The sequence below is a fragment of the Myotis brandtii genome, unplaced genomic scaffold, assembly GCF_000412655.1.
Source record: "Myotis brandtii unplaced genomic scaffold, ASM41265v1 scaffold259, whole genome shotgun sequence".
In the NCBI taxonomy this organism is placed as follows: domain Eukaryota; kingdom Metazoa; phylum Chordata; class Mammalia; order Chiroptera; family Vespertilionidae; genus Myotis; species Myotis brandtii.
The window spans coordinates 3525171-3550977 of record NW_005359840.1 but is presented as its reverse complement, the minus strand read 5'-3'; the positions used below and the strand labels follow the sequence as shown (position 1 = coordinate 3550977).

At 35.6% G+C, this 25807-nt stretch overlaps 1 protein-coding gene across 1 annotated transcript in view; it reads right to left on the bottom strand.

The window, feature by feature from the left end:
* DIAPH2 (diaphanous-related formin 2) overlaps nucleotides 1-25807 on the bottom strand; it is a 550233-nt gene that overhangs the window by 494470 nt on the left and 29956 nt on the right. The window contains exons 9-12 of the mRNA XM_014541049.1: nucleotides 22361-22425; nucleotides 18932-19036; nucleotides 14008-14310; nucleotides 12356-12470 (exon numbers count right to left, since the gene is read on the bottom strand). Of these exons, the coding sequence (XP_014396535.1) occupies nucleotides 12356-12470; nucleotides 14008-14310; nucleotides 18932-19036; nucleotides 22361-22425 (588 nt within the window). The remainder of the gene's footprint in view (nucleotides 1-12355; nucleotides 12471-14007; nucleotides 14311-18931; nucleotides 19037-22360; nucleotides 22426-25807) is intronic.

The following is a 25807-nucleotide window of genomic DNA, read 5'->3' as shown; positions in this document are numbered from 1 at the left end:
ATTCCAAGAATTAATTTGTCCCCATCTGACACTGGCCTCCCATTTAAATTGATTCGACGACGGTTTCCCGAGATGCCAGCATTTGTGATGACTATTAATAAATCATAAGGACAAACTCTAGACAAAGTAGGCATATTCCTACCTGAACCCGTTTTCGCACATGGTCAGTTATATGTTGCTTTCTCTCAAGTTCAAAGAGCATGTGATGTTAACGTTCTAAATACTTCAGCACAAGGGAAATTAGTCAAGCACTCTGAAAGTGTTTTCACTCTTAATGTGGTGTACAGGGAGATATTAGAATAAGTTCAATCACTTTATCAGTCCTTGTTTGCATCACTGTTGTTTTTATATCATGTTTTTGTTGTTTTCATATCATGCCTCTGTTGTTGTTATAGCCTTTTGTTACTGTTTATTTATTAATAAATTTAATTATTATTTTCATATACATTTTACTAATTTCCTTTCATCTCTCATACTTCTATTATAGAGAAAGAGCAAATAGCAATATTAAAATATTTCTGCTAATTAATTCCCGTTTAATGTGCACAAATTTCATGCACCGGGCTACTAGTATTAGGATAATGATGAAGAGGTTTTATACATGTGACTATTTCTCTCAATAAAGCTTAATTAAAATATATTCAGGTATGTCCCTGAAAAGAATTTGTTGACTTGCCATTTTGTTCTATAAAATTAATAATATACTGGTATATCCTCATCTGGTATGATATTAAATTTAAAAAGCTCTTTAAAAAGTCTCAAATATTAAACAATTTGGAGCCCTACAATATAAAGCTGTTCTTAGGCACTACTATTACAGAAAGCAAATATTATCAAGGTTATATCTAGTACAGCAAAGGCTGTTGTAAATAGCTGACAGTTACCTTTGTCATTATATATACATCTACCTGTGGCCAATTGTTTACATTGGTTAAAACACCACACCAAGGTCATGAGTTCAATTCTTACTGCGTCAGATACCTAGGTTCTGTACCAAGGACACAGACTCTACACCTAACCCACTGTCATCATAAATGTGTATAATTTGTCACAAAAAGCATTAGGCAAAAACAGATAAAATGATAAGTTTAAAAAATTACTACCACTGGAAATCAAAACAGTATCATAGCCTATTAATTATGGTGGGTAATATCATCTATCTATATAAAAAGCCAGTGACCATAACGCCATAACGACCAGCTATGATGCCTACTGTGGCCAGCAAACTGGCCCAATCAGGTACATATGTCTCCTTTTTTCCCCATTGACCCAGCTCTATGTAGTTAGCTGAGGCTGATCCCTGGCCAGCTTTGCAGCTTTACTTATTCCTTTGCTCAAACCTGCTCTTTTCCCATTCTTCCTACTTACTGTTCTCAAAAGTATCCTTTAATAAGTACTGCCCAATACCAGACTCTCCCACCCTGATCAAGGGTGGGGCTGGCTGGCCAAATGCTCCACCCCTTCACCCCCACCAGCCCCACCCCTGATAGGCCCACCCCACCCCAATAGGGGCTGGGGCTGGCTGCCCAACCTCCTGCAGCCCCTCCCCCTGGCCGGCCTCATTCCTGATCACACTCCCCACTCCAATAGGGGGCGGGGCTGCACACCCCAATAGGGGTCAGGGCCAGCCTGCCAACCTCCTGTAGCCCCTCCCTCCACCTGGCCCCAACCCAGATCAGCCCCCCCACCCCATCAGGGGCAGGGTCAGCTGGCCCACCACCCACAGCCCCTCCCCAGGGCCAGCCTTGCCCCCAATTGGCCCCCCAACCCCAATTGGGGGCGGGATCCACCAGCCAATTGCCTGCGGCTGCAGCCCCTTCCCCCAGCACGCCAGCCTTGATTGGCCCCAATTAGGGCAAGCCTGCTGGCCAACCTCCCACCATCTCATCCTCCCAACAGGCCCAGCCCTGATCCACCCGGATTGGGTCCAGGCCGGCCAGACCCCACCCATGCACGAATTCACACACTAGGCCTCTAGTCTTTATATAAGGATGACAGACATCAGTAGACCAAATAAATTTCAAAAAGAAAATACGAAAAAATCTCACTGCTTTCATAGGCTATGTATAAGTGAACATGAAAAAGAACATGGCTGATCAGAAGCCATCTTAGAAAAGGGTAAAGAATTCTAAAATTTTAAGAAATTATAAATTCTAAAGGAATCCCTTAGATAAATTATGTCTTAGTCTTAAATATTCAAAAGGACTAGACTTGTGTCCCCAAATCCTGTTTCAAATCCAAGAAATTAACTTTCTAAGATTTTACCTTTATATGTGGTCAGTATATGCCCTGAAATGGATTAAGAAACTGTGTAATGCCAAGTGATAATATTCTTAATAAAATGAAGATCTATAAATTATGATACAAGGATTTTAGAACCACATTCTGATCTATCACATAGATAAATTTATTAACATTTAATAATACACTATACTGTTAAAAGACTTAAATTCTCAGCATTAAGAAAACAAAAGCATGTGAGAAAGAATAAAAATGCCAATAATTAACAAGAATGTGATCTGATTGGTCCTGTATAAACAAATAGTAAAGTAAAAGCTAGGAGAGCAGTGATAGCATCTTTATTATTTCTATTAATGGAACAAAAGGTACCTAATCACACCAGCTTCTCTTTTCAAAGACAATTACAAATATCCTAGTAGCATCACATGTGACAGAGTAGTCACTTTTGTTGCCTTCTATTAAAAACAATTACATGCTAGGACAAGCACATTGCTCACTCATTGCCAGGAGCATGTTATCAGTCTGTTCTTATCACATGAAGCCAGACACAGTCAACTCTCAGTAAGCCATTCAAATGTAGGGAATATTGATATTTCACAATAGTTATATTTGCCATTTGAATGCAACACATAGTCTGTTTAGGTTCCTATAAAATTAATTCAAATTAAAAGTATAATCCTTGCTCTAGCCAGTTTGGCTCAGTGGATAGAGCATTGGCCCACAGACTGAAGGGTCCCAGGTTCCACTCTGGTCAAGGGCATGTACCTGGGTTGCAGGCTCAATTCCCAGCCCAGGTAGGGGCACATGCGGGAGGCAACCAATCAATGTGTCCCTCTCACATCGATGTTTTTCTCACCCTCCCTTCCACTCTCTCTAAAAATCAATGGAAAAATCTCCTCCAGTGAGGATTAACAAAACAAAACAAAAAAAGTATAATCCTATACTATCAACAGATGACAACGAACAGGAAGAAATGATGCTGGGGAGGCAGGGAGAAATCAGACTCATCTTAGTATTTGGCCACGGATGAACCAAAGGCAAAACGCACGAATGTAGAGAACTTAGCCAAGGGTTGCTAACAACTTCAATATATTTTACTCTTTCTATATGGATTTTATATTGGGAGATATGTTTTGCAGCACACTCTAAACAATTACTTAGTGAGCAAACTGATTCATTCAGTTCTGTCAAAAGGACAGGCTGCAGATTCAGGCTTGCTCTAAGGCACCCTATTTCCCAGCCTTTGTTCACATAGTAATCATAGCAAGGTGGTGAAGCTCTCAGGCTGTGCAATCATTCTGCTTGAGCTTGATTTCCAGTTCCACTTTGCTCATTTTCAAAATGGCTATAATAATAGTACTTACAGCATAGATTAAAAAATTAAATAACTCATGTAAAACACTTATAAAAGTAGCTGGCATATAGTAAGTGCACAAATATTAATAATTTTACCAGTAATTGTTTAAATGGAACTAATATTTTTTAAATATATTTTATTGATTTCAGATAGGAAGGGAGAGGGACAGAGATAGAAATATCAATGATGCAAGAGAATCACTGATAGGCTGCCTCCTGCATGCCCCACACTGGAGATCGAGCATGTGCCCTGACCAGGAATTGAACCTTGACCTCCTGGTTCATAGGTTGACACTAAACCACTGAGCTACATTGGCCAGGCTGGAACTGATATTTTTAAGTTATAATTTTGAATTTCTTGGGTCATTTCCCATACAGTATCTGGAGGGCACCTAATAAAATTGATCTCACTCAATTGGCATACCTACCTTACAAGATGTTAATCATTGTTATAAAATAATGATATGCTCATAGAAACAGAGCTAAGATTTATGGTTGCCAGAGGCAGGGGGTTATGGGGTAGGAGACTTGGGTGAAGGTGGTCAAACGGTATAAATTTCCAATTATAAGATAAATAAGTTCTGGTGATGTAATGTACAGCACGATGACTACAGTTAACAATACTGTATTATGTATTGGAAAGATGTTGTAAACCTTAAAAGTTCCCATCACAAGAAAAAAAAATTTGTAATTATGTGAGGTAAGGGATAGTCACTAAACTTATTGCGGTAATCAATATGTAAAATCATTATGCTATACAGCCTAAATTTATATAACTTTATATGTCAATTATATAATGATAACACTGGAAGAAATAATAAAAAAACAAACCAAAAATAATGGCACAAATAAAAATTATAATAATAAAAATAATAATAGCAAAAAGCATAGTTTAAAATTAGGGAAAATTAAATAAAAATCAGATATTACTGAATAACTTATTAAAAAAACAAATTTATTCTCACCAACAAGGACTAATTGATTAAAGGAATTACTTATATACGATGCCTCAGAAAAACCTACCAGATTTAAACTTCTCTACATTGAATTTATTTTTTAAACAAATCAGAGAAACCTCTTGTTTTTGCTTCTTTTATCATGCAAGATACAGTCTGGACCTGGTTTAAGTGCCAGCAGTCTACAGTTGGAACAAAGCACACCGCTTTGTTCTTCTACATAGCTGTGTTAGAAATGTCCATTGCATTTCAACGTCAATGGTTTCAATTTGCCAAAATAAAACTAATCTAGGAGAATAACAATTCTAAATGTAAATGAGTGTCTGTGTGAATTGTAAATGCTACCAACTGAACACCTGTGATTGTGCCAAATCGACACAATGCTTATTAGCAAAAATTACTGAAACGGGAGAGACAGTCTCACTAACTCACAGCTAAAAATTGCCAAATTAAAATAATACAAGGTGTCTATAGTGTTAGAAAGCTAACCTCATGAAAAATTGATTTCATTACTTTATGTACTCCATATATATTAATATATCCTTACCAAATACCTAATGGCATGAAGACCACATTCCTTCATTCATTATTAAAAGAGACCCCAAATCATAGCCATGCTCTACAGTTAATAGAGTCTATGAAGAAAATGCCTTAAAAAATCATAATCATAGCAAAAAAATCACCATATCCCCTTCCATGAACATACAACTTCCTAGCTGTGGCTTACGCTCTAAAGAACTATCTTTAGTTCCAGGATATCAGGATTACACATTTCATAAGATAATATATGTGAAACTATAGCGTTAAAAAGGAATCAGTTAAACTGTGTAACAAAATGCCCAAATTACTAAGGGCATAAAAGCCATTCAAAAAATGCCCAAATTACTAAGGGCATAAAAGCCAATGTTACAACATAGGGAAGTAAGTGATTAAAAACAAACCTGGGTTCAAATCTCAGCTTTGCCACTTACCAGCTATTATAAATAAGATATACTGCTTAATCTCCCACAGCCTCAGTTTCTTCACCTATAAAATATTATTAATAGCATCTAGGGTTGGTGTGAGGAATAAATGAGATATGGATTTAAAATGTTTACCCTGGCACTTGGGACAGAGTAAGTGCTTAATAAATGTGCTATTATTGCTATTATTATTCTTATTATGATTGCTATAATTGTTACCAATAGTGATGGTATTAGTAGTAGAAGCAGCACAACCACCACACCATCACCAATATGTAAAAATAGAGCCAGTTTGCAGCCTACTCATTAAAAAGGCTGAAGATACACTGCTTCAACTTCTCTCTACAATCACTGACTCTCAGAATTAAACAATGGCATGTATCTCTGGCTCAAAAATGCCTTGTTCCCTCTTCTACAGGCAGAAAGTGGTTGATCAATATTAGAACAAGATAATTAGAAAGGAATGTATGTGTCAGCATAAATTAAAACACTTAAAATGTTCCTAATTTTAACAATTTTAGTAAGGTGATAGACAAAGCTAATCAGTTAGTTTATATATAGAAATCCAAAGAACTTGGACATAATAAAATAATTCAATTATTTATAGGTATGTATGCTTTTTAGTTGGCTGCCTAAAAGAATTAAGTCTTCTTGGTTTGTTCTCTCTGTATTAAAGCTTACATTATAGAGCATGTATTATGTATCATTAAGATGACAAGTTATTTATTAGGACACCAGGTCTCTTAGGACATTTTAGCGCCTTCTTATAGGGCAGTGATGGCGAACCTATGACACGTGTATCAGAGGTGACACGCGAACTCATTTTTTTGGTTGATTTTTCTTTGTTAAATGGCATTTAAATATATAAAATGAATATCAAAAATATAAGTCTTTTTTTAATATGGTTGCAAATATCAAAAATTTTCTATATGTGACACGGCACCAGAGTTAAGTTAGGGTTTTTCAAAATGCTGACATGGCCGAGCTCAAAAGGTTCGCCATCACTGTGTTAGGGGGTGTGAACTCTGAGACTGATATCTCATTATTTTCAAGCCAATTCCAAGAATTCCTATATTATGAAGACAGAGACGAATTAGATTTTACTACTCTTTTGGTTTTGTATTGCTTTACTAAATATAGAAGACTGTATTAAAGCAAACAAAAAAGCAGGTATCTTCAAAAGCAGCCAGCTGATTCCAAGACTAAGAAACACAATTTAGAATATGATCCTAGAGGAAAAGTGCTTTTATATAAATAGCTCAATTTTCTGTTATTATTAAAGCTAAATTGTACTACAGAAATATATTATTGAAGAAGCTAAATTTTATTAACCTCTCGTGTTTATTTCTTATATTTCCTCCAAGCAACATTAAAACCAAGAAACTGCTTACAACTTCCACACAATCTTTGTTCTTCCTGAGGCCTCTAGAGAACCCTAGAAATTCTAATTAGAATTAGCAGTTATAACCTACATATTTTATTATTATTTCAAGCTTAGTTAATATTAGCCATCATTACGTTAATTCTTATACAATATCACTATTATCTATAATTACTATAAATTTTAAGGAAAATGACACTATTATTAGTCCCTTGATGTTTCTATGCTGCCAAATATCATCAAATCAATAATAAAACTAGAACACAAATGCAAATTCCAACAGTTGCATATATGACATATATTCACAAGTACTAACAGGGCCTTTTCAAGTTGTCTCTAATATATAGAGATATATAATTTTTCACTAATCCAGAGATCATTTTGAGATATACTTTGTCATACAGCATCATTATGGCTTGTAAGAAGAACCTAAATATTATAAGTGTGGAGACAAAGGATTTAGGAATGAGAATACACAATAGCGAATAAGAATTCCTACTAGTCAGGATATCACCATATTTTGCTGAGCCTAAGGGTATTTATTCACAAGCAATGTTCCATCATCTATCTGTGAATTCTCATCACCTATGTGTATGCCAAACACTTGCTCAATGATGAATCATCAAATTATTGGGCCCCCCATGCTTAAAAAACAAAAACCCATTTCCTCAATGTGAAGTTCACTTTACCACCTTCACCCCCAAGTCCCAACCCAACAGGATGTGCTTTCAACACACTATGGGTTTCACCTTCCCCCACCCCATTACTTTGCTAATGGTGTTCTTGGCCTAGAATGCCTTCTCTTCTACTTCCCCTAATGAAATTCTACCAAAACACAAGGCCCAATTCAGATGATACCACCTCTGGGATCCCCATTTGATCTAGACGAAATTAACTATTTCCATTTTGTGCTGTTATGGCATTTTAAGAATATCTATGTTGGTATTTATTACAACTTGAATAAATGTAGTGCTCCTCTTCCTCTCCCCTTCCCTAGATGATGAGTTCCCTAGTACAGGAATAAGCCTATTCTTCTCTCTCCCTCCCATGTACCTTGCACATGGTGGGGACTCTACAAATAGAAATTGACTAAAATGAGAGATCCATTCTCTCTTAAAATAAAAATAATTTGGTTTATAATAGAAAATTAAAAATAAATTTCTCTACAACTCTAAGATAAGTACTTCAACTAGAAAGTTTAATTTAATGGTACTTTCCTATATTAAATATTTACACATTTAAATATTATAGTTATCGGAACTAGTATATTTTAGAATTTCTTTCTATTTAGCAATCCAAAGCAACTTTAAATACCTAGATTAAACCTTTTCTTAAAACAGACCGGTAAAGCTTTCCAATGAATTTAGGAAACACATCCTTGAGCTCTCTAAAACCCTTGCAGTAGGAGGAAATTCTCAGAGGTTTTAGAACAGTGGGCCTAAGAGCTTTGGAAATAGTTCTTAGAAACAATGAGTGTGTGGCTGCTTCCTGATTGCATTTGAGTGACAGGCAAACTGCAGCTGAATGGGGAAGAAAGCGATGCCCTGGAGCTCTGAACTCCAGGAACTCCAGGGCTGTGTGGGTCACTGGAGCCAGAGCCCCTGATTCATTTCTTACAGATCCTGCCACCTACTGACCAAATTATAAATCAAGACCCTGTGAAAGACAAAGAACTTCAGCTATTACAGTAAGATCAATCGATAGTTATTAAGTGGTATTAAAATAAATGGCAGTTGTATATGATGAAAATGTGTTTTGCCTATATTATACTTGTCTGGAATATGCTATGATGATTAATTGTTCCGTTGAATGTCCCTTCAGAAATAAATCTTAGTAAAAGTCATAGTACTTAAAGGTGGCCTGACCTGATTTGTACTCAAATACTCAAAATTAGGAAAGAAATAGAAGCAACACTGCTTAGAAAATTCCAAGACTCGGAGTTAAGAGGAATGGAAACGCAATGTTCTCAGCAATGAGTACATGAAAGCCTTTTTTTTTTAATCCTTACCCAAGGATATTTTTCCATTGATTTTTAGAGAGAATAGAAGTGAGGGGGGAGATAAAGAGAAAGAACAAAGGTGAGAGAGACACATCGATTGGTTGCCTCCACATGCACCCTGACCACAGCTGGTTGATCCAACCTGCAACCAAGGTACATGCCCTTGACTGGAATTGAGTCCAGGACCCTTCAGTCTGTGGGTCGATGCTCTATCCACTGAGCCAAACAGGCTAGGGCACATGAGAGCCTTTATGTGATTTTTGTTTAGTTTTACTTTGGTTTGATTAGATTTTAGCAGTCACAATAAGAATTGCTTCTATTGTAACTGATTGGCTCTACCAAGTGCTGCTCTGAAGAGCAGGAAATTCTCTTGCTGAATTAACAGTTACATTAAATGTCAATAACTAAAACAAAGCACACACACCATGTTAAATGAAAGGTAAGGGGGAATTAATATGTATTGAGTGCCTGCTATGCTAAGCACTGTGCTGGGTGCTTTAAATATATAACCTTATTTAATTCTCACAACACTACTAGGTAAACATTAGTCTACTCATTTTATGGATGACAAAATTCAGTCTCAGAGGTTACAGGCATCACAGCTGGAATGCAAATATGGGTAACTCCATTTCCTCTGTCTTTCCCCACTATGCCTCACTACTTGTAGAAACTCTCCAATGGGTTTTCTAGTTACCTCTATGTTTCAAACTTCATTTTCTTCATTGGTAAAATAAAGAATCACTTCTAAGGTTCATACTAACGCTAAAATTTTATGAAATCTATGATTCTTGTGGGACTCAGTCCAAGTACATCAGTAAGTAAAAGAGCAAGTACTCAATATGAAGTGTGCAAAGAACTGTTAAGAAAAGTTCATGGAAATAAGAAATTAAAATTGCCTATGAGTAGAAGAAAAGCTGCTCAACCTCACTCAAAATTTAAGAAGTAAAAATTATAACATGGATGATTTACCATTTTCACCTCTGCGATGGGAACAGATACTCATATGTTTTAGGTGGCACTACAAATGGACACAAACTCTTTGGAAGACCATTTGGCAATATCCATCAAAATTATATATGTACACAGCATTTTAGACAGGAATTTCACTTCTAGAATTTATCCTTTAGATAGATCCCATGTGCACAAAGATATATGTAAGTAAAAGTTCACTGAAGCATTGCTTGAAATAGCAAAAGACTGGAATTAACCTAAATATCCATTACTAGGGGACTGGTTACATAAATTCAAATGAGCCCAGACCGCAAAATTCTATGCATTATATAAAAAGAACACAGGAAATAAACATAATCTATTATGGAATAATATCCAAGGACAAAAGTGAAAACAGTAGGAAGTAACAAAAAACAAAAAAGGTAAATATTCATATGCTTCTAGAGCAGCGGTTCTCAACCTGTGGGTCACGACCCCTTTGGGGGTCGAACGACCCTTTCACAGGGGTCGCCTAAGACCATCGGAAAACACATATAAAATTACATATTGTTTTTGTGATTGATCACTATGCTTTATGTTCAATTTGTAACAATGAAAATACATCCTGCATATCAGATATTTACATTACGATTCGTAACAGTAGCGAAATTACAGTTATGAAGTAGCAACGAAAATAATTTTATGGTTGGGGGTCACCACAACATGAGGAACTGTATCAAAGGGTCGCAGCATTAGGAAGGCTGAGAACCACTGTTCTAGAGGCATAGACTATTTCTCGTAGGCAATGTGAGAAATTAGTAAGAGTGGTTTTCTCTGGAGAAGAAGCTATAAATCTGGGATTGAAGGATATGTTTACCATGTGTCTTTTCTTTCTTTTTTAAGTATATACATACCTTAATATAAGCATATTTTACTTTTTCAATTTAGAAAAAGTGTTTATAATAAATAGTAGTCTATGGAGTCATTGAAGAACCATTCTAATGTAAGGTCTACTATAGCAAAGAAGAAGGGAAAAAAGACCTAATGAGAGGAATTTTGTAAAATGTCAGAATTCTTCAAAATACTGTAATCCCCCAGATTTCTGTGTGTGCAAACTTCAATTTACAAGGAACAACAAATATAGCACAAGCTATATTAGTTCCAGTATGCAAGATTTGATAGAAGGGCTGAAAGGGAATAATCTCTCTCTCTCTCTCTCTCTCTCTCTCTTCCAAAAGTCATATTTTCTCATGTTGTGACAAATGAATGATAAAGATGCTAATTCTATGGGCATGAGACTATGAAATACATCAATTTCTTAGTTGTAAAGACTCAGACTGAAAAAATCCTCTGTTTAACTAAACCAGTGGTAGGCAAACTCATTAGTCAACAGAGCCAAATATCAACAGTACAACGATTGAAATTTCTTTTGAGAGCCAAATTTTTTAAACTTAAACTATATAGGTAGGTACATTGTTATTAACTTAATTATGGTACTCCTAAGCTGGCCTTTGCTAAAAACGTCCTCAATCTGATTGAGGTACATGCGCTGAGGTCGACCCCTTCCAACTCTCCCATCCTCAACTCTTGCATGAATCGTGCACGCCTCTCCTGCGCTGCGTCTCCTGTCGCCAGACCCACCGACACCCCCCACTTCTTCTAAAGCCACTTTTTCAAAATAGACTCGCCCAGGCCGAAAACTGACTTCTGCGCATGGGCCACGAAGTTTCAATCGCACTGTACATGCGCGCCCGCACGTGGTATTTTGTGGAAGAGCCACACTCAAGGGGCCAAAGAGCCACATGTGGCTCGCGAGCCGCGGTTTGCCGACCACTGAACTAAACTATCAATTATACAATGATAAGTAAAATAGTAAATGTTAATATAAACTATCAAAAATTCAGAAACTACAACATTTACTTATAAGATTGAGAAGCTACCTCTATAGCACCAAAATTATGTGGGACATTCACAAGAGCCTAAGCGTCTAATCATAAACAAGGCACTCTATTATCAAATCAGTAAAAAAAAAACTTACTAGATACCAGACTTTGATATTATTCCACAAAATCTTAGAGAAAGAAACTATAAAATTTCCTAGGAAACCAAATTGATAAGTAGTACAAATGTAAGAGGAAAGACTACTTGAGCACTAGGGTATCAATCTTATTCCAATATCATGAAAACTTTAAGCCACCAGTATTATTGCATTATTTTATCTTACATGGTAAATCAACAAACTCATCTCTGCTTCTCAGTAAAAATGACAACTTTATAATAGAGAGGGAATAACACATTAAACAATAAAAATAAAACTTAGATTTTCAGATGAATAACATTTTATGCAAAATAAAATTAAAAGGCAAAAGAGCTACCTTCTTAGGTTGTTAGGTCCATGCAGTTAATGTATTAATCTACTGATGTTTGACTCTGTCCAGTGTGGAAATATGACACATGTGTTAGTAGAAACTTTAGCAAAGCTACCGATTCAATTTATCAGAATAAAGGATTTATATAAAAAACAATGTACCTTTCATCTGGGTAGCAAAATTCAGTGCCAATTTTGCAAAGAGATCTGGATTTTCAAACTTGTCCTCCTTAACCTTTAACCAGAAACAGTTCTCAGATAATTCTTTGGGTTCAATCTGAAACAAAAATAACAAACACATGTTTCTAAAACATTATATTTAATTTTTCAAGAATTCACTTTCACCACAGTTGAATGATAGTTCCTTTATTCATTTACCTACTAAATCAACTTTAGGACCCATCAAAATAATACTGTTGAAGTAAATATTTATTGGGAAAGGCACAGAATTCCATTAGTAAATAAAAAAGGCACATGATATCAATAGGTCTTATCGCAAATTACATTTAAAAAAATCTTCTACTGAAATAAAAATCTTCTACTGGAAGGAATCTTAAAAATAATTTAGAAAATCCTTCCCCAACTCACATACATTCTTTTTGCTCCTGGATTTTTTAAAATGGGGGAACTGAGATTCAGAAATGTGAAGTCCTCATGTTCACTGATTAAGTTGAAGTCAATAACCATAATAATAGCTGATACATGCCTCCAACCATGTGTCCAGTACTGTTTAAAGTGATTTGCATACATCAACTCATCTAATTCTTTGAGGGGAGACCTATTATTATTTCCATGTGAAAGATGAGGAAACTGAGCTTCAGAGAGCTTAAGTGTCTGCCCAAGGCAGTAAATAGCAAAGATGGGACTTAACACTAGGCAGTACAGCTCCTGGAATTGTGCTCTTAGTTGCTAAACTGAAACCCAAATTAAGAATTGTGCATTTTCCAGGGCATCATGATGCTTCCTGATCCCTAGTACCATTATACTGCATGTTAAATTAACATACCATTACATTTACACACAAAAATAACTGAACCAACAGCTTAGGGATCCTATAGTTTGGTAGATTGTACCTGATTTTTAAAAATCTACTTCCTAAAACCATTTATACATTTAATTTCTGAGCAAAGCATAAGTATATACATAACTTTAAAACTGATTTACCATTATTCTGGTCGAACCAATTTTCTATGTAGATATTGTCAAATATCACTGTATATTTTTAGATGAGTCCTTTCCCCAACTGGTAGTCTGGGTAACTGTATTTTCATTAGAAGATTAGTTCCTAGTGAATGGGGACTGTGCCAATCTCAATAATAAGCTTTTTACAAGACATATTATGTGATAATAATACAGCAAAATATTATGGAAAGGAAAAAACATTCATACATATCAAAAAACAACTGGGTTATTCACTAGTGACTACTGTCACCTATCTCAAACTATCTAAAAACTAAAAAAATAATAATAATCATTCCCTAAGAACAAAAATAACTAAGATATAGAGGATCAATAAAAAAAGAGTGTATTTGCTGTTACAGTATTGAAAGTTAATAATGGTATAAGAATCAAAATTATTTTTCATTTGGTGATATATTTCATATATTACTTTCTATCACTTTCACTTTGATTTTCCCTTTGCCTTCTATGTTAATTTCAAATTATTTGTTCAGTTAAACAGTAAAATTTGTACTAGGAAAGATGAAGATGGTCCTCAAATATGATACAATACTCATACATAGCAATACAGTCACTCACACATTAATGATGAACTATGGCTAGACAGAGCCAAAAAATTCTAGTTGTAGTATTACCTTTGACCAATTGATTCTCTTCATGGACACCTCTGGTTTATATATTTTTTTCTGCTTCATTCCATAAGGCAGATCAATTGGTGCTCCTGGGGGAGGAGGAATTCCTCCAAGGGGAGGTGGTGGAGGAGGTCCCCCAAACAAAGGTGGTGGTGGTGGTGGTGGTATACCTCCTGGCAAAGGAGGAGGAGGAGGGGGGACTCCAACGGGTAGAGGTGGAGGTGGAGGGGGGGGAGGCCCACCGCCTGGCAGTGGAGGTGGTGGAGGAGGGCCTGGAATTCCTGATGCACCTGAGACTCCATGTCCCTGAAACATAAATAACCCAATGTTTAAATACTTGCAGTAAAATATAGCAGCAAAGAAAACGTATCAGGAAACATTTGTGCTTGGCTTAAGATTACATGCACTTTTATTTAACTGAGCAACAACCTAAGGGCTTAACAGCACATGGAAAAGACTTGCATAGATATTTGATAAGCATTATAAACTCTGGACATTGACTACTTTTGCTAACACACTAATGCTAGGAAAGTTGGCATCCTCAAAGATGTTGTGAAACACTCTCCCAAGATAATGAAAAAATTTACCTTTCATTATAACTATATACAAAGAGGAAGTATATTATATGGCAGTGATGGCGAACCTTTTGAGCTCGGCGTGTCAGCATTTTGAAAAACCCTAACTTAACTCTGGTGCTGTGTTACATATAGAAAATTTTTGATATTTGCAACCATAGTAAAACAAAGACTTACATTTTTGATATTTATTTTATATATTTAAATGCCATTTAACAAAGAAAAATCAACCAAAAAAATGAGTTCGCGTGTCACCTCTGACACGGGTGTCATAGGTTCGCCATCACTGTTATATGGCTTGGGCCTGTTAGACTAGTTGGTTTGAACGTGAGATAGTTAATACTTAAAAGCTCATTGATTTGATTTCCTTGGGGCCAACTAGCTTTACACAGTGTCTATCTCAGAGCACCAGTAACTCAGCTGTCTTCTAGTACCAATAATTAATACTAAGTAACATCCTTTTGCATATTAATATTCAGTTATCAATGCTTCTAAACCTATTATTTCTTTTCATTCTTATTATAACCCTGGAATGTAGGTAGGGCATTTTTATTTCATCATTATCTCACTGCTTATAGATGAGCAAACAATAACTGCAAAAATGTTAAATGACTAATCAAAGTCACACAGTATGAAATGTGATTAAGATTGGAATGTGGTTCTTCTCATACCTAATGCAGTCCTCATTCCACAATAGCAGACTGCCTCCTCATGGATGGGTGTCATTGCCATGAGGAAAATTAATTCACGCAGATTACATTATAAGGAGAGTATAGCTTCTTCCTACTACCAGAAAATAACTTCAAACTCATTCGCTAACATGAAGGATGACAGATGAAAGAGAACATAGCATTCCATATTGTCTGCTTTGATGATTAATTTGTATCTGATTCTTTAAACAATTACTGATCACAATGGTTCACTTTCTAAAATAAATGGATATAGAAGGGAAGTTGTTCATTATAAACATTCCTAAGAAACTCCTATCAATTAACAGACATCTTTAGTAATCAAGGTATGACATTAGATTAACTGAATAAAAGGTTTAAAACTAGTGAAATTTCTTGGTATAGTGATAATTTTACTTGGAGAGCAAGATTTCTTATCTTCATTAATAATATGAATTTCCTACTTGGACTCCCTAATTGTGCTAATTAAACTTAGAAATATCTTTACAAAATAAATATGTTGATGCATATTTTTGGAATAATCAACTTAAAGGACTGATCTATTTATAAGATTGTAAATTAACAATCATGGGTAGATAGGATCACGAAAATGTTTCTCATATTATTCGATGTGCATTGTCCATATGTTTTATTCACATATATGAATCTTTATGTGTGTATCTACATATATACAATCAAGGTGTTCATACACCTAACAAATGATAATCCTGTAGTGATATGCAATATTCCCCAGAGATTAGGAAAAATTAAAGGTAGAATTACATATTTAATATTCTTTTAATTTTGTTTTTAATACGGCAAAATTATGGAAAACAGCCTGATGTTTACAATCTTAATGGAGATCAAAGAAATACTGGAGAAAATTAAAATAATGTTTCTGAAAAATTTGGGGAATTAGTAAATTACCCTACAAATTGTGCATAAATTGATTTGTTAAATAATTTGAAAGGTAAAATGTGTATCCCATTTTTATATCGAAACAGCAAAATTAAAGTAATACATATTTATAAATATAAAATTTTGCCTCTATTAGGTCATATTTATGATATAAAATGTGAGCAGCCACAACAATTTTAAAATGGGATTTTACTCAGGTTAAATACATGTTTTTCAAATTTAATAAAAAAATCTCAAATGTTTATATTAAATGCCACCAGCCTTTAAACATCAAATCATATCAGCCCTTTTATTCCCTCCAATGAACAATTAAGAATGGAACAATTAAATTAGGCTACAATAGAGTATTGAGAATTAAATATTACCAATGAATCATATTTGACACAATTTTAGGTGCACTAGAAAGCATTGTGTGACTCTGCACTTTTACAGATTAGTTCATTTAATAAATCAGCTCACTACTCACTAAATGGTAAGGCCTTGTGCCAGGTGCAGTAGGGCCTTGAATAAGAATAATAAGACACTGTCCTCAAGGTGTTTATGCTCCAGGGGAAGAAACAAAACAGGCATGCAAACAAATACAGCATGAGTGGTCTACAAAGGTGATACAGAAGTCCACAGAAATTCCTTAATGGAGTTTTTGGTGAAGCTTTCCAAAGGATATTTTACTGAGCTTATCCTTAAAGAATATGTTTTGCAGGCACAGATGAACAAGGGAGAGCATTTCTGGCAGAGAATCATTAAAATCGGCATTTCTTGACTAAGTTTCATAAAAACACTATTTTCCAGAGATGTTAATAGGTGGTCTGAGATAAAGGGTTCTATGCTTGAATGAGTTTGGGAAAGCTCTATGCAAAAGAAGTGGACAGGTTTCTTCAATGTAGGACATCTCAGACCCTTTAATATGCTAATGAGTATTCTGACTCTCCAAGAGGAGAATTTCAAGTGTACCAAATTTATTGGACTATGGCATGCTTTCCTCATGAAAAACATATTAGCATCTCTGTAACTAATGTCTGGGAAATGCTGGCAGAAGGAAGTGTGGAGACAGTAAATTCTAAATGTGAAGGGAGGAAAGGTGACTTAGCTGCAACAGAGGCTGTAGTTAGGGGAGCAGTCAGACTGGCTGCAAAGGGGAGATAAGGAAGCCCATGATAGAAGGCCTTCACATTCCTGGTAAGGAGATTTTTATTTAATCCTGAATGCAACAGGCAGCCATTGGACATATTAAAGCCAGAGTGACAATAATCAGGGCAGTGTTTTAGGAAGATTAATTTGCCACTGACAAAAAGGATGCATCTGAGGAGGAAGAGACTATAGGCAGGGAGGAAAGTTAAGAAACAATTGTAGTATTCAGGCAGGAAGTAATGAGAGTGACCCTGAGTGATTCTGGGTTTTGATGCAAGTGAAAAGAGTTGGAGAAAGAACTGACATAAAACAGTGGCCAGCTTAATTTGTCAGGGAAAAGGCACCCCCCGCCCCTGGCTTCATGATCAAAACAACTTGTGGTAAAATTTAAACAAGTGAGAATGGAGATCAAGCTGGTTTGAGAAAATAGAGGTGACCACAGATAATGGGTTTGATTTCAACATCCATGTGGAAAGGTAATCAAGAGCTGGAAATATAAGACAAACTCAGGAGATCTGACACCTACTAAAAGGTGATATTTGAATTATAATATTGAATGGATATTACTTTAAGGACATACAGAGGAAAAAAGAGCAGAGACATTGGTGAATGTCACCATTTGGTAGTCAAAAACAGAAATAAGCCTTAACCGGTTTGGCTCAGTGGCTAGAGCATCAGCCTGCGGAATCAAGGGTCCCAGGTTCGATTCCGGTCAAGGGCATGTACCTTGGTTGTGGGCATATCCCCAGTAGAGAGTGTGCAGGAGGCAGCTGATCGATGTTTCTCTCTCAACGATGTTTCTAACTCTCTATCCCTCTCCCTTCCTCTCTGTAAAAAATCAATAAAATATATTTAATAAAAAAAACAGAAATAAAAACTGAGTTCTCAGAGATGTAAAAAGAGAGGTCAGATGATAGCAAAAAAGAGAAAAATATTCATAAAAAGAAATGAAATGAATGAAACAGGCTAAGGGAAGGAAAAGGCTACTGCAATGGGTAACTGGAAGTTCTTGGGTGACTTTGAAGTCATTTTTCAGTAGACTGATGGCAACAGAATTAATCAATCAACCAATACCTCAGCATCCACAATGTTAAGAAATTATCTTACATTTTTTATATACACTGAAAACATAAAATGTGTTGAGAGTACTTAATCAGTTCTTAAGTTTAGACAGTATAATTAAGATTTTAAGTGTATATGGAATCTTTTCATCATAGGAAATGTAAGTGCAAATGCAAAATTTATAAGTTTTGAAATGATGGTATTCGAGATTTAAAGAGATCACAAAAAGTTTTGGGGATAATTAAAATTAAGGAGCATTTTCATGTTACTTTTAAAAGAAAAGAGTATGCACCTAATTTTTCAAATCATGATGAAAATTTCATCTCAGAGACAGTTTTGCTTGTATAATATATTCCATTAAGGATATTCAGGGCAGATCAAGTGACTAATGCCTTATTGTTATCCAAACATTAAAATGATTTATTGTCCTAGAAAATCAAATCTGTAGTTATTTCAACGAAAATGTGAAACTGCCAAAAGTCTGCTTCTGGTCGTATTTTTCCTTCATCTAACAAGATAATTTCTACCATAAACCTCACTGTGACATGACACAAAGTCTATATCTTGTTTCATTACCTGGGTTCGAAGTTGCTGGATTTCTGTTTCAAGCTCCTTGATTTTTTCTTCTCTTTTCTGAAGCTCAGCTTGTGCTTCCTGCCGAGCTGTGAATTCTTCATCAAACTGCAATGATCACCACCATAAATGTACACTTCATAATACAGTTATGAGAAAGTTTTAAACAACATTAGGTATTAAGTAAGTGGGGTGTCTCTTGCTTCGCTGAATTCCTAGGTCACTAAAAAAGTCAGAGCTCCATTATTTTCATGACAATTAAGTGGGGGTGGAATATTGCTGTGGTAGTAGTAAAGAAGAAATATGCCCCCAACCCAAGAAAAACAAACCCCATTTTCACTTCTGGAAAAAAAAAAACATCCCTGCTGGTGTGGCTCAATGGCTGACCCAGGAACCAAGAGGTCACCGGTTCAATTTCTGGTCAGGCCACATGCCTGGGTTGTGGGCTCAATCCCCAGTGGGGGTGCATGTAGGAGGCAGCCAATCGATGATGCTCCTTTTTCATCGATTTTTCTCTCTCTCCCTCTCCCTTCCTCTCTCCCTAAAAATCAATTAAAAATACAAAACACAGTTTTAAAAAGGTGAACTGAGAAGTCTCTCTTCATATGTAATGGATCTTTCTTTTCTGTTATTGAAAGTTAGGTTTTAGAATTATTCTTGTTTTTTAATGTTTCATCCCATACTTTCAAATTTATTCAATTAGAGAAATGAAACCTAAAAATTAGCCATCAAGCAGTTCAACTCCTTAATTATATTTAACCTTGAAAAGAGATCGCACCTTTTAGAACACTCAAATGGATGTGCATTAATACAAATGAGAATATTTCTATTACAATCTTAGTTGTCTAGCATCCAAAACGTAGTGCTCCTTGAAATCTGACAGTAGAGTGATATATGCCATAATGGCATTCTCCTCTACGTGGTTAACCAAAACACTTGTCTAAATGTTACAAGAGGGGAAATAAGAGGTTAATGTGTGCTAAGCCAAAGAGACCATCTGAATGGTGAGTTCCCATTTACTGCATCCTGCCCAGCTCACACCCCAGTCAGGGCTGTAAGCAGGCCCAAACAAGCCTGCATACTTGGAGTGAATACTGCTTATACCCAGCTATAGAACATTTGCCCTTTATTGTCAGTATCACTTCCAGTCACTTCTAGAAGTCTATACATTATTCCAATGATCTTATTTCTGTTTTGATCTTTTACTGTATAAAATTGTCTTTAGAGATTGTAAAACATAAAAAGTATGTTCACTACACTAAGACATATTCATCCTCACAGATTTGACCTTTGGAAGTTATAAAATGCCACTCAGATCCCAGTCTGAAGAAAGAGTGGGTGAGCAAATTGGATAATCACAGTGTTTTGGTCAAACCTGAAATACTACTTAGTTAACTCATTTATTCATGTCTACTTGAGTCCTAGGAAAATGTCCCACAGAGGTTGGTCCAAAGTCTTTCTAATAACTTCAAATTTCAAACCCACCCCAGATCCTTCAGTCAGCAAATGACCTTGTTTCCTAGTTCACATAGAAGATACTTCACTACTATCCCTATTGAAGAGGGTAAAGGGGCGGGAATAAATGGTGATGGAAGGAGACTTGACTTGGGGTGGTGAACACACAATACAACACACAAATGATGTGTTATGGAACTGCACACTAGAAACCTGTATAATTTTATTAACCAATGTTACCTCAATCTAAAAAAAGATTTATCTGATTCTATACTCCCATCCGCCTCCCAAAGTTAGCTTCTCCTGTGTGCTTGTCAAGCGTGGTGTCTACATAAGAACACTGTATAGTTTTCCTCTACAAATGGTTTGTTTGTTAGTACTTTTGAAGAGAGGCACACAGTGTTTCTGCCGGAAATGATCTTAATCTGTAAACTCACAGAAGGAATCAGAGAAGTCTGAGATGTGTGAGCTGGGAGACTTCTTATAAATCCACTAAATGTATCCACTCCTTTTAATGACAAAGAAACTATGATCCAAGGAGAGTAAGTGGCTTACCTAAAGTCACAGCTAATTAGTGGCAAAGCTGAGATCAGATCTTATAACTACTGCTTTTCATTCTAGTGCCCCTCATTGTCTCTCTTTTTTTAACTGCTTTATACTGCCTCTTAAAATCACCTAGAATAAGAGAAAGCATGCAGACAATCCCTGGAAAATTATATATGTTTCTTCTAAATGTTGGTGATGAGAATAAAGCACCAAACACTGAAATTTCTTTTTTATTATTTCAGGACTCCTTTTCCCATAACATATGCTTACAGAAAATTTTTACTGGATAGATTGTCACAATTTGCTCCAGTCTTGTGGTCTCTAATCACAGTTCCAGGGAAAAATTAAGGAGATTCTAAGATTTTTCAGAGGGAATTTTAAATGTGCTACTTAAAACAAGAACATTAGAAATATAAATGTCTATTAATCAAAAGCATACATTTTCTTTCACCAATAAAAATGACATCTTCACACAAACATTTTATGCTCAAGCTCTTAAAAATCTATTCTAGTAACTGAAAGAGCAAAGACATTTCTTCAGATGCCCTGAAGTAACTTCAGTAATACTCTATAGTTTCTAGAGTGATAGCAAAAGTGATTATCTAATCTCCAAGGTAAGACATAACTTTGAAGAGACAGCAATATGTAAGCACTTTATCTTGCTGGCAGAGGCTGAAAACTGGAGAGCCTTTAGACTTGTGCTTCAGTCCCTGGCCCTGCCACCAGAAGCAGAGAAATACCATCCTAACACTTCATAGGGTCTAGATAGAACAACAACAAAAAAATGCAACCTTTGGTACAGGCTAATAAAATTGTAACTATGCTTTCAGAAAACAAGGAAAAGACAATCTAAGATCTAAATGAAATTAAAATATTTAAAAAGCTGACATTTACATAAGGGGAACCTCAGATTACACCAAGACTGCATGAAGCAGCAGCATCATTTAAAAATGATTATTATAAAATTCAAAGAAAGTAAGTCTAAGCAGCGAGAAACCCATACACAGAGAGAAAACACTGCATCATTCTGTTGCTATTAATAGCAATGACTTTAGAGTATAACAGATAAGACTAGCTAAACATCTTACAGTTCTCCAAGGAGACACCTATTGTAAGTGAGAGCTGCAGGAAAGCAATGGAGAAATACATTTTGGTTGATCGCTTTTAACTATAACCTTCATTTATCACTTTAGTAGACTAGGGCTAGTGTTTTTCTTCCATAATGGATTAAAGGTGATGAGGAGGAAACAGTAGCAACCTTATCTTATCATGAAAGAAATCAATATCCTCTAGTTATGTTTGAATCCAGAAACAAAGTACTACATAACTGAAACGACATTTATAAAGCCTCACATAAAGGAATGAGGTGGAATATATACTGTGATTAAATTATTAATTTAATAATTATGGCTAATATTTCATAAGACTTACCTTCTTTGAAAATTCCGCAGCTTTTTGTTCACTTTCTTCAACTTTTGCCTTGTTCACACAAGAATCTATTAAAATTAACCAAAAAAACTATTAGAAATTATTGCATCAGATCTCTAGGCAAAATATGGCTGCCAGCCTGTAACTCTACTGTGTAGACAATCATCTATATGCCAATTGCTGTTAAAGAGAAATTGACCTAGACCACAGAAAATGTAAACCATCATAAATTGCCTTTCTTTTGCATACTAACTGAATTCAATGATAGTATCGTTGAGGCACAAAACCAAGCATCCAAATATATATTTGACTAAATTATCATTGTTTTAAAGGTATTTAATTATTTTGCAACTTTCACAATTATAGAATTCTTTAAAAATTGTTTTGTAGTTTATTATGGGTAGCTAGGTCCCAAAAAATCTATGCTTAAGATTATTAAAACTCAAAATGGTCCTTAAAATAAGGCTAGAGGTAGAGATACAAGAGCATTCATTAATTCAGGTTTCCTAAAGAAAGACTTCATTTAAGTAAATTCTAATGGGGGCAGAATATATTATGTAAATAAGGAAATAAACATTTAACTTCTCACATCTAATCAAACACTTCAGAATATAAATAAGTGAAGAACTTCTTTTGGACAATATTATTATTATTATACATACAGTCTCTTCTGTACTTAGCCATGCCACACCTATTTATTTATCCCCAAGAAATAAAAACATATGTCTATACCCAGACTTGCATATGAATGTCATAGCAGTTTTAACTTTCTGGGGTGATAGACATGTTATTATCTTGACTGTGATAGTGGTGTTAAATATAACTAAATATCAAAATTTTATCAAATCGCATACTTTAAAGTTGGGTAGTTTTTCTCATGTCCAGAATACCTCAATATAGCTTTTCTTTTTCTTTTTCTTTTTATTTATTAAAGAACAGTATGGCTGGAGCAAGGCAACTAAGAAGAAAATTGGTAAATGAAGAGATCAAAGAGGGGCCAGACCTGTGTTGTGCTGGCAATGATTGGTAATAATCTTGATTTAAATCTCAATCGGAAGGTATCAGAAATTAGGCAGGAATAGGATATGATTTATAAAAAAAATACAAGACTTACAAAATTATGAAATCAGAAGAGACTCTATTCTCCTTAAGTCCAGGTGATCTTAAAACAGAGATCCATAAATTTCCTATAAGTTCTTTAAGCACCTGAAACTTTATGTGAATGCACATGTGCATGTGTGTGTGCGGACACGCATGTCTGTGTGTGTACACGTTCTAATGAAAGTTCCACAGCATTCATCAGCTACTGCAATAGGCTTCTGACCATAAAATATTAATAAGCACACATATATTTGACTTATATGAATTTGGAGGTTGAGGAAACTGAAGCCTAGAGAAGTTCAGTAAATTGTTCCAGTAATAACGAGTCTATGATGCTGACTATCCTCTCTCACTTGGTCCCTTCATCTCTCCTCGCCCCAGTACTTTTGGTTAACAGTACACAATTATAAATACCTGGCATACAGAACACAAAACAAATGTCTGTGAACACTGAATGAGCTAGCCAAACTCAATAGCAGAGTATGTGTGCCAATTATAGTCTATAAGAGATTACAAGCCAATACAAATATTTAGAAATGGTCCCTTATAATTTTCTAAACAAAATATGAAATAAATTACTGAGTTTATCAAACAAAATGAAAAATATGTAATGACACCAGCATTCACATTAATTGCTGGGCAAGGTAAAAAGCATTTTGTCTTAAAAATTCATACCCTCGCTTACAAAAATCAATCCTAAGAAAATAATGAGAAAAATCCAAACATTTATACAAAGAATGTTCACACAAGATTCAGTTTTAATTGTGAAAACCTGTAAATAATCTAGATGTACAATAAGAAGGAACTAATCAATATGATATGGCATTCCATAAAATGGAATGTTATAGAGACATTCGAAGTCCCATTTTAAAGGTTAGCATAAAAAAATTATTGTAATACAAATGCTCCATGAACATCCCAGAGAGAGAGAGAGAGAGAGAGAGAGAGAGAAAATGTATTGAGCTGAGAAGTGAGGTTGGTGTTTTATTCCATTACATAAGTCTCTAGATTGCCTAGAATAAGGGAGCAGGAGTTTTAATACCAGCAAAGAATAGCCATGGCTGTATAGAGCATCTTTCCAATACACCAAGGTTTTGGGTTCAATATCCAGTCACTGCACATACCAGAAACAACTATATAGATAAGTGGGACAACAAAGTCAAGGTTTCTCTCTCTCTATTTCCCTCCCTCCCCCCCTCTTTCTTTCCCTCTCTCTGTCTCACTCCCTCCCTTCCTCTCTCTTCCAATAATTTTTTAAAGATATATCCTACATAATAAAAGCCTAATATGCTAAGTGTCCAACTGTTCAATCATTTGACCAATCCATATGATGTGCACTGACCACCAGGGGGCAGACGCTCTGACCGGTAGGTTAGCTTGCTGCTGGGGTCAGGCCAATCGGGACTGGATGAGACAGGCCAGACACGGTCCCTCCCCGGCCCTGATCATGCACCAGTGGGGTCCCTCAGCTTGGCCTATGCCCTCTCGCAATCCAAGACCCCTTGGGGGATGTCAGAGAGCCAGTTTCTGCCCAATCCCTGCAGGCCAGGCCAAGGGACTCTACCAGTGTACGAACTGGTTTCGGCTCGATCCCCGCAGGCCAAGCCGAGGGACCCCACTGGTGCACAAATCCGTGCACTGGGCCTCTAGTGATAAATAATAATAAAGAATTCATCTCTGAGTATTACTGTGAGTCTTCTCTGTGCTATGGCGCGAAGAATATATAATTGGCATTCAACAGCTGTTTTTTTTCTTCTTTTATAGACAAGACAAATGAATTCATGCTTGAATCTTAGCAATAGTGATTTTGACTAGGTATAAATAAAACTGCTTAACTGTAAGGTCAGATAGCACAGCATATTTCACAAGAGAGGTTTCACATCATCCAGAGATTGTTCCAGAAAGTATAGCTAATTACGAGTATAGGATGATATAAGGGCATTTCCTCAGCAATCCAAGTGGATGAACACGAACTTCTGAAATTATTTTTTAGCTCAAAGTCTATGAAATATAATTGTTCTACTTTGATAGAATTAAAAGGTCTTAAGCTACTAAATAACCTTGTGTTTCTTTCCTCAAACTTGAACATAAATAGCATAGCTATATTATTAATTAGACCCTATTGTACATATGATTTCTATAAAACCATTAAGGTATCAGTATAAACCGAATCAAATGATTTCAGAGTCATGTTTCTAAACAGCAACGCATTTATGTATAATAATACATTGTATTTTTGTGGGGTATTAATTTTAATCTGAATTCAAGAGAGTTGAAACCTGTGAAATAGGTTCATATTTTCAGTCACACAGGCAGAACTCTCATGATCATAATAATTAACAGTTATAG